Genomic DNA, 10,548 nt, shown 5'->3' with positions numbered 1-10,548 from the left:
CACATTCCTGACTTTTATATCTAGATGTTTTTACTCTTTACTTTTTGACATTTTTATGATTTAACAAGGATAATTTAAGTTAAAGTCAAGTTAAAGTTTACATTTTTATAATAGAGAAATTCTGCAGACCTCATACAGGCAGGCCAGTTATAACTAAAATATGATCTTGTGGGCCAGGTGTAACTGTGCAACGGGCCGAATTTGGTCCCCAGGCCTTGAGTTTGACACCCCTGCCTTAAAGTGTCTACAACTCTGTTTTTTGAGCTGTATGATGTTGAAAAGATAAACTAACTGTCCCTGAACTGTATTTTAGAATTCCTGACCTTTAAAAACTGGCTTTTCACTGCATTTGAGCTATTATCTTTTCATGCGAAGCTCTGTTCAAATAAATAAATAATATGCTATAAAACACCAAACAAACCATAATCACATCTACTGCCTCTCTCTAGGCATAATAATATAATTAGATGAAGATGCTTCTTTTTTTAATCTCCATAAACAACCTTTGTGTTTGCTCCTGCTGACAAATGGCAGACTATAAATTAAAAGCTTGTGACCTTTGACGTCAGTAGCCCAGTAGGTGGCGCCAACTCGCCTCAACAGAGTAGAAAAAAAGGGAAATACTGGTAAAAGTACTGCCATGAATGTGAGTAAAACTCACAAGCAGTGGACAGTGATGTGACTGCAAGGCAGCCTGTGAATTTACAGCGCATGCGCAATGCTCCACTCTGCATGTTGTGTAGCTCCAGCTGACTGTAAACGCGCATGTGTGAAGCCAACGTGTGACCACAGTGTCTGTACCTTGTTTGTTTTCAGAGCAACATCTGAACAAAGGCCTGCCCCTTTTCCTGAGGATATACCCTCCGCCATCGTTACTTTACGTGTAATCACGATTACTAATTCGGATTACGGTACTTTTATCATCTTTCAGGACGGCGGTTTCAGTAGAAATAGCGTCCGAGATGGAAGTCGAAGCGCAGGAGAGCTTCGGTGAGAGCAAATCGGCCATGCACACTTGGCGTTATCGCCACCATTTCACGTACAAGGCAGATCAAGGAAAAAATATCATCGTCCAGTGTAATCTATGTCTGCCGAGGGTAAACCTGCTGTCCACGTCGAAAACATCCACATCAAACCTAAAGAAGCATTTAGACGTAAGTTACACACAGCACTGTCCCTGTAATGCCTCCTTCTATGTTCCAGGTTAATGTTTAAAAGAGTCCATGAATGAGTAGATACTCTGCGGAGGAATAACGTTACACTGGAGCTGCATGCAGAGAGGACGAGGAGCTGCAGGCTTTTAAATCCATAACCGAGCTGGAAAAACAGCTTTAAAGTCTTATTTTAAGTTTTTCTATTCAGTTAAAGTTTGAAAAGTTCTTGTTTAGGTGTGAATGGTGCATGCTTGGGCTGAGAGACATTGACTTAACATTTCACCATATGGTTTTGCTTTTTTTCTGCAAAGAAATATCAAATCATTGTCATTATTTCAAAAATATAAACTTTTATATAGTTCTAGTAAAACGCCAAACACATAGAAACATTTTTGATATAAAGGCAACAAGAATACAAGTCTTGGACCCCAATAATTGGGAATTTCTCATATTTTATTAGCTAAAGTTGCAGTCAGACTCCTAAATACAGCCTAAATTGTACAAAAACATTGGCAACATTATTGCATATGCAGGTTGTAATTGTTTTCTATGTTCTAATGTGCTTCAAATGACCAAATCTTCATGATATGAGTCATCAGTGGCATCAGAAAGTACAGGAACGTAATGATCTTAAGTCATTTTTAACCAAAGGTAGAAAACATTGTAAAACTTGCACAAATGTGATAAGTGGAAACATGAGTGGAACTGGTGCTGAGTGCAGGGTTTCAAATGTTGCAAACAAATTTGTGCAAAAGCAGTTACAGAGTTTTGACTATGACTGACCAAACTTGAATGATATGGGAGAATAGGAATAGCACACAAATGACTCAGCAACTACTCTGAAAATAAATATCTATAGATAATAAACAATAACAGGTATGACTTGTCATGGGTCCCGTCCCATGTGGGGTCCCATGAGGGGTCCTATGTGGGGTCCCAAAAAAAAAACAGAAAGCACTGTCAAAATTGTATATAAAATGGCAACATCTGGAATTATTGGTGAAAATGTTGCAGAGTAGAGGTGTCCAAATATAAGCAACATATTTGTGCAACTGCTATTGCACAGTGTTGACTTTTTGAACAATTACTGACAAAATTTAGAAGAAATAGATTAAGAGGAATTGCACAAAAATAGCTCTGAAGCTACCTTGAAAACGGACATCAATATGTGCAGAACAAAAACAAGGCTGACTTGTCGTTAGTCAAATGTGGGGTCCCACAAGGATCAGTGCATGGTCCTTAATAGTTTAGATTATAAGTTAATAATAACTTTGATACATCAAATTCCTTTGATTTCATTTGTTCTGCTCAAATGAAAACCTCGATCTACATCTGGATACAGTGGGAACAGAATTGTGTGTTTGAAATAATGGTTCAGTATTAACAAACTAATTCTTAAACTAAATATTTAATACTTGGAAACCAGAATTATGATTATATGGTACAGATGATGATAGATAATATTGAAATAGAAAGGTAATAGCTATCATAGATCCCACATTATGTTCAGACCCTCATCTTAATTATAATGTTACATTAGCACAACAAAAACCATGGCAGAGCAGTGGTGGCTAACAGAGGTTCAGCTCCACCTCTTTTCAAAAGCCCCAAATCGTTTTAGTTGGTAAAAATTATGTTACAAGCCAGCTGGATGCAAAAAGATTTAGGCATAGATAATTACAAAATAATTTACTCTACTGATCACAACATAGAATGTGATCATTTTAGCTGAACTGTAAAAATCTGACTTTTCCTTTTAGGAGCTTATAAATACACTACAAGATATAGAAATGCCTCTAACATCAGTCTGAATATTAATGTTTTCTGCATTGTCATAAATAAATCTACACCTGGAACTCCACGTTTTAATTTTCATGTCTTTTTTAACCCATTAGTTCCAGTTGTAAACATTTACACTAATTTCCCACCCTACACATGATATGTAACTTTAAAAGATAAAAATCATGCCATTTCTGCCCTTTTTAAGAGGTGAATCGAAGCTGATTGATCTTTAACATGTTGTGTTAAGATTAGGGCTGTTAACATTAACGTGTTAACGCTTGTGATTAATTTTGAAACCTTAACACATTAAAACATTAACGCAGTTCAGTCATATGACTAAGTTTGACCACAACTTGCTCCCGTAGTCCTCCAGCGCAGATGTTTACATGCCTGGGGGTGAAGAGGTGAGAGGGTCAGACACAGCCAGCAGTGATGAGTGAGGAGACAGACCCAGGTCTGCTTAACGGCAATTTTCTTTTTAAAAGCCGGTGAATGTTAGTTAAGATAAAACCAAAATTGTGGGTACATACTGCAGTGATGAACTGTCTTTACAGTGAAGCACAACGAGTCTTAAGTTTCACCTTCGGGCAAAGCACATCTTTGCTAATGTTGGCAAAAACGCAACAACACCTGATGATTAATCACAGAAAAGTGGTGTGATTAACTCGATTAATTTTTTTAAATCGAGTTACACCACTAATTATGATCTTAGAATAAAAAGGATACTCTGAGAACAGATATTAAAATGATGTTGCTCTAGAGTGTTTTTTAAAGGCAGAACTGCATTATTTTTGCCTAATTAATATATAAATTTGTTGGCATTTTGAATTAATACCTTTCTTTTAAATAGCTTGAAATCAGTGCAATAAAAAAACTCCCTGACAAGAATGCCCCTGGACTTTCCTTAGTTTGGGCTAAGCCCTGCATATTTATCACTTCTGACTGCAGCCTTGAAATGTCATGATGTAAAATGATCAATATGTCTTAAAAGTGGATATATTGCTCAACCCTTATAAACATCTTCATCTACTAAAAACAAATCCTTTTGCTATTTTGTGTTTCAGAGAACACACCTGGGCTGTGAGGCCCGGCCTGATGCCAAGAGAGGGCGAAAGAAAGAGGAGCAGAATGGAGAAGAAAGCAGACACCTGCAGCTCAAAAAACTCAAACAGGAAATCATCTCCAAATGCATGACCCAAGCAAAGACAGATGATTTGATTTTTAACTTCATCGTGGAGGACTGTCAGTCGTTTTACTTGCTGGAGCAGCCGGGCTTCAAGAAGCTGATCGCAGGTTTAACTGAGGGGCTGACTTGCATGAGTAGGGTGACTTTGTTCAGAATGGTGGACCAGAACTTCTCCAGGATGCGAGAGGAGCTGATGGTCAAACTCAGCAACATCCAGTACGTTTGCACCACGGCTGACGTCTGGACAGCCAACAACAGCAGCTTCTTTGGGATGACTTGTCACTGGATCGATCCGGCGTCTCTGGAGAGGAAATCTGCAGCTCTGGGGTTTTCACGGCTGCAGGGAAGAGTCTCCCATGACAGCATCGCTGGGCGGATACATGACATACATGTAGCGTATAATATCGAAAGCAAAGTTCAGACCACAGTCACTGATAACGGCAGCCCCTTTATGAGCGTGTTCAGGGAGTTTGCAGTGGACATCCAGGAAAATGACGACGACATTGGCTTCTATGAGAACGTCAGCGGTATCCTGGAGGGCGAGCCGGAGCAGGACTTGCTGCTGTTTCTGCCCACAGTCCAGCGCTGTGCTTCACACACCCTGGAGCAGATTGTGACTGAGGACTTCTGGCAGGCGGTGTCACAGGGGCCAATGTGTCAGCTGCATTACAGTGCCATGGCCAAGGTGTACGCCATATGGAGCAAATGTCACCATCTCCAGGTGGGCATGGATGTAGCAGAGGAGATAGGAAAGATGGCTCTTGTTGTTCCAGCTGTCATGCGCTGGAATGTGGAGTACAATGCCATGCAAAAGATCATCTCTCTCAGTGAGAGAGAGCTGACGGAGCTGTGCGCCCGCCTGGAGGTCCCACGCTTACAGCCGGAGGAGGCGGCCTTCCTGAAGGAGTATGTGACTGTCTTCCATCCGCTTGCTTTTGCACTTGAACTTTTCCAAGCAGAGCAGAAGTGTTACCTCGGTTTGGTCATCCCGACCATTCTCAGTCTGAAGAATAAGTTAAACGAGCAGAAAGATGCAGCAGATTACTTCACTGATGTCATCAACGCCATTGTTATGGCTATTGATGTGCGGTTTCAGGACCTGTTTGCCAGCACGGAGGCAAAGATTGCGACAGCAACAACACCTCAGTTTCGCTTGTGGTGGATGGCTGCGTCAGAGAGGGATGAGATGTGCACCCTGCTGGCTACAGAAGCCTCCCAGATGGATCCCTCCATCATAACTGTGGCAAACACCAGCAGGAACTCATCAACCATCCAATCAGAGGATGACTTCTTCAGCTATGGGCCTGTGAAGCCTTCCATTCAGATCCAGCAGCGGGGCGTGATGGAGGAGGTTCAGAAGTACATTGAAGGAAAAGGGAAGAGTCTTGAGTGCCTTCAGGACTTCCCAAGAGTGAAGCAGCTTTTCTTCAAATATAACACCACCCTCCCCTCCAGCGCCCCCGTGCAGCGTCTCTTCAGTCAGAAAGGAAATCTGGTCACCTCGCAAAGAAACTTTCTGACTGACGACTACTTCGAACGCATTCAGCTTTTAAGATACAACAACAGCCTGTGCACTTTGGCCACTCAGTAAAAAGTCTATGACTGTATCTCTCTGTCTGATGCAGAATCAAACCACATTGTCCTAAAATCACAACAGAAAACCCTGAGGAATATATGATTTCAGACATTTAAGTTCACTTGTGTCTTGTCTTTTTTTACAATGCTCCCTATCTGTTCTGAGAGAAAACACATGAGGGCTGGACTGTGTGGACCAAAAATCATATCTGGATCATTTCAGGCTTAAATGCCAATACTTGATTTTTTTTCCGTAGAGAAATAATTAAAGGCTGTCACAATACCAGAATTGTTCATTTTGATTTGACTCTACTATATTTGTTTGATACCACAGGAGCAAAAATACGTGTCTTGGACACCCAACATTGGGCAACTTTTTGTTTCAACTCATCTAGAACAACTGTCTGGTGGTTTTATGCCTCTGCAATGGATATACAGTTGGCAGACAGTGAAAGTATAGTGGTGGGTGAAGAAGAGAGGTTGTAGTTGTCACTGTGGAAGTGCAAAACCTAGAGGTCCTTAAGCAACGGATGAAGATGAGGTCCATTGACCATAAACTTTACCTTCAAAATCTTCATCATTGCATTCTTGGGTCAGAGTCAACATTTGTGCAACGTTTGAGGAAAATTCCTTCAAATGTTTTGGGGTTATTGCATTCATAAGAAAAAATAATGCCTCCAGTCTTGGATATCCCCAGCACAGAGGCATACAAATTCTAGACAAACTTCTGCATGTTGCCAAAACTGTAGGACTTGTAGAGAAACAGTTGTCTAAATGTTTTTGTTTACAATTAAAACACCATACATTTAAGAGTATAGTTCCCTGTTCAGTGGATTGTTTCTGTGTAGATGTGGCCTAAATTGAACAAATATGTTGGCAACATTTGCAAAGTGGGTGCACCCTAGCAAGCTTCACCGTGTTACACTCAGCCACTCTGAAATACCATGTGTTTCAAAGTGATAAAGTCATTATTTCAGTGAACACTGGTACTAAAAAGATCATAAACTAAATGATCTTTGGTTGTATTTTAGAGCAAGAGAGAGTGAGCTCTATCTATGGCAACATGGACATTTCAACAGTTCCATTCAAAAGCAACTTTTTGTTGCATTTTGACTGTTTGCTTACACATCATCTGTGTGTTTGGTGCCTGAACAAAGTGGAATTTTTGTTTCCAGGTCAGTGGAAGTAAGGTGTCCACTTCCTCCTAAAAGTCTTTTTGCACATGCACATTATGGTTTTAGTGCAGGCAGGCTTATTGCACATGTGCAATATGGTTCCAAGCAGGAAGGCTTTTTCCATATGCTCATTGAGATTCCAGTGCAGGCAGCCATCTGCAGATGCACATTATGGTTTCAGTGCTGGTAGGCTTTTTGCACATGTGAAATGGTTCCAGTGCTGGAAGGCGTTTTGCACATTTGCTTCATGATTCCATTGCAAGTAGGCTTATTGCACATGTGCTATATAGTCCCAAGCAGGAAGACTTTTTGCATATGCTCATCAAGATTCCAGTGTAGGCAGGCTTCTGTAGATGCACATTATGCTTTCAGTCCAGGCATACTTGTTTCACATGTGCATTATTGTTCCAATGCAGGCAGGCTTTTTGCACATGTGAAATTTGGTCCAAGTGTAAAGAAGCTTTTTGCAGATGTGCATTATGGTTCCAGTGCAAGCAGGCTTATTGCACATGTGCCTTATAGGTTTCTGTGCTGGTAGGCTCCTTGCACATGTGCAATATAGTTCCAGTGCTGGCAGGCTTTTTGCACATGGTCATTATGATTCTGGTCAACAGTCAAGTGCAAGTAGGTAGAGTTCTATGCACACTAACATTTGTGTGTTAGCTGTTTTGTCTGCTTACAACTTACCACTCTGAAGAAGCTTATGTGTGAAGTGTCATTGAAAAGTTACATCCCTGACTTATTACCTGACATCTATGCCTCATTTAAAAAAAAAAATTATGGGGCTTTTGCCTTTGTTTTGATAGGATCTTTGAAGAGAGACAGGTTAACATGTGGAGAGGGAATCGGGAAAGACATGCACAAAATTGCATCAGGATCAGGAGCTGATCCAGCAACCAATATGTCAATATCTCTGTAAATGGATGACTGCTTTACCTAGTGAGCTAAACTGATGCCCAGCTGCTTCTATAAAATCTATGTGCATAGCAATTGCTATGAAAAAAATGTAGTGTGAAGACTGAGCTTCACTGAAAGTGAAAATGAGAAATGATTCAGCGTTCTGTGGATTGTTTCTGTGTAAATGAGGTCAAAATGCACAAGTGTGTTGGCAAAAATTGGAGAAGTGGGTGCAACCTTGCCAGTTCCACCATCTGACCCCAACACTCTTCAATACAATGTGTTTCTAAATGATATAATCATCTTGTTAATAATGTGTTGTTTTAAAATACAAAAACTTACACAAATACATTAGCAACATTTTTAAAAGTGGGTAGAACTGTGGAGGAACCTTCACTTTATGTCAGTTCCTCACTTGTCTATATGTTAGCAACATATTTGTACAGTTTTAGGCAGTGTGAAAGAGTTTACTGCAATTTTTGACAATTAAAAACAGTAAATTTCCTAATACTGGGTGTCAAAGAGTCATGTTTTTGTTGCTGTGGTATCAAAAAGGCATACATTAAAATTAATTTAAACTTGTGATATAAATGCTTCTAAATCAAATAAAATAATGACTGATGTCAAACAGATTGACCTTTTGGCCTTGTATCCGTTTTCTTTGCCAATACCAACATTAACTATATATAGAAAAAGTCTAAAACTCTGAAGAAATATCAATATACCAGCCAACCCTAACTTATGCTCACTGCTGAAAGGCCAATCAAAAAAGACTGACAATCATGCACAATGGCATTCAAGGACTGAACTGAGTAATCACCCATCTATCTGTGCTGATGTGATTTAAAGTAGCTACAGGGTTAACTTGAGTGATTGGTTTCTGTTAAGCTTGTTTGTTTTTTCTACAGCTGTTAAATGAGAATGCATCTCCTGTCTGTATGTTTTATATCACATATAAAGAGACATGGAAAGAGCCTTATTTCAGTCTGTCTTTGCTTTTTTTATGAACTGAAAACACAAACTAATAAGATTAGTGATGGGATGGGATTGTTGCTTCATTTGCATGCAGCTGTGACATACGATTACGTTTCAAAGAAGCTTTTGTTTTAGCGTGGAGGACTGAGCACACAAAAGGCAAGAATCTCTGGTCCTGCAGAGTCCCGAGTGTTTTCCCTGCCATGTGTCCACATGTCAGTCTTGTCAGGCAGCTGCCTGGAGACCAACAGGAGGCTGTCAGAGCACACAAACACCCTCACACAGGCTCTGTTCGGACCCAAGCTGTCGACAACATGACACTTCTGAAGATGCAAAACCAAATCCTGGGAGAGCAGGAACAGCCCTGGGATTTGCTTTTTCTTCTTTCACATCATCACATGTGTGATTCTGTATGTATGTATTCAAGCGCTCTGTTTTTCTTTGACTTTCTGAAGCAGCCAGAGACGAGGCAGAGAAAACCAACTTTGACCGAGTCAGAAAGAAAGAAGCAGAGAAGTGTTTGAAGATTTCTGCAGAAATCACTCGTCTGGCTACAGCAGGGTCGTCAAGGACCAAATAGGACGCCATGCCTAAACCATCCCAAAATAAGCAGCTTTTGAGCAAGGTTGTCTTGCTGATGCTTGTTTCCCATCAGATTTTTGAAGATACTAAGGATGCACCATATTGTCAGCATGATATAGGCATGAGCCAATATTAGCGTAACCTCCTGAGACCCGAGCTTTTGTTTGGAATACACTTTTTATTTTTTCCCACTTGTTTGGAATAAATATAAACCTACGCCTCATCTTTGAACAAGTGGTTTCATTTAAAATTGTCTTATCTCTAATGATTGACCACAAGAACCTGCCAAGTATGAGCTTAATTTTCACCAAAAGTTCTGAAGATCTTGGAAAATTTCCTTTATATTGATTAAAGATTTCCAAAACTTAAGAAATCACCCCAAAATCCCCTAAAATTTCCAAGATATTACAAAAACTGTTTAAAAACATGTCCTTGAATAATCCCCCAAAATTTCAGTGAAACTTTCTAAAAAAAGTGTAAAGATTTTGATATTTTGCCCTTAAGTTCAATGGAAAATCTTGACATTTTCAAGCGAATTTCTTTTTTTGTTTTTTAAACAAAGCTGAAAAGAGCCAGGAAATTTGGGGAGAGAACGGGGAAAGACATGCATCAAACATGCATCGAGACTGGAAATCAATTCCCTGACAAGTATGTTGAGGAATACAGCCTTTGCTTTTGGCTGCCAGCTTAATTATTAAAGCAGAATAATCATTTTGTCAGAGAAGACCTGCTAAAATACAGGTGGGCTGCATGGATCTTTTAGTTTGCAACCTGTTAGCCCAGATGTTAGAGAACTGGACTAGTGTTTCACAAAAGTATAGAGATTATTAAATCACAATGAGAGAGGGCTCTGAGGTCCTCCTCCCAGAGATTTAGAAAATCCACACTGAAATATGGAGAACATTTATGGCACAATCTGTGGAGGAGCAATATTAAAATCTTAAAAGGTTGGCTTGAAAATAAGGGCATGTCTTAGAGTGAATTCTAAAATTTAAGACCTCTCTTTTGTAAAACTTTTTATGGCTTTAAGTTTTAAATGCACAATTGAAGACTGTTTAAGACTCTTAAGGATTTGCAGGAACCCTAGTATAAAGAGGCTGCAGCCCTTGTTGCACTGGTTAAGGGATCTATTCCCACTCCTGGTACTGTTTGATGCATGTCATTCCTCTCCATTTCCCCCTAGATTTGCTGTCTCTTCAGCTGTCCTATCAAAGGCAAGATA

General features: G+C 39.9%; 1 protein-coding gene across 1 annotated transcript; it reads left to right on the top strand.

Moving 5' to 3' along the window:
• The first annotated feature begins 862 nt into the window (after nt 1-862).
• Nucleotides 863-8,666, top strand: zgc:161969 (uncharacterized protein LOC569044 homolog). The gene is made up of 2 exons (XM_041816867.1): nt 863-1,154; nt 4,001-8,666. Exons 1-2 carry the CDS (start codon nt 963-965, stop codon nt 5,711-5,713), a joined length of 1,905 nt encoding a protein of 634 aa, XP_041672801.1. The 5' UTR covers nt 863-962; the 3' UTR covers nt 5,714-8,666.
• Nucleotides 8,667-10,548: the final 1,882 nt, after the last annotated feature.

This window comes from Cheilinus undulatus, linkage group 21 (genome assembly GCF_018320785.1).
Source record: "Cheilinus undulatus linkage group 21, ASM1832078v1, whole genome shotgun sequence".
In the NCBI taxonomy this organism is placed as follows: domain Eukaryota; kingdom Metazoa; phylum Chordata; class Actinopteri; order Labriformes; family Labridae; genus Cheilinus; species Cheilinus undulatus.
This window is presented reverse-complemented; position numbering and strand designations above follow the sequence as displayed.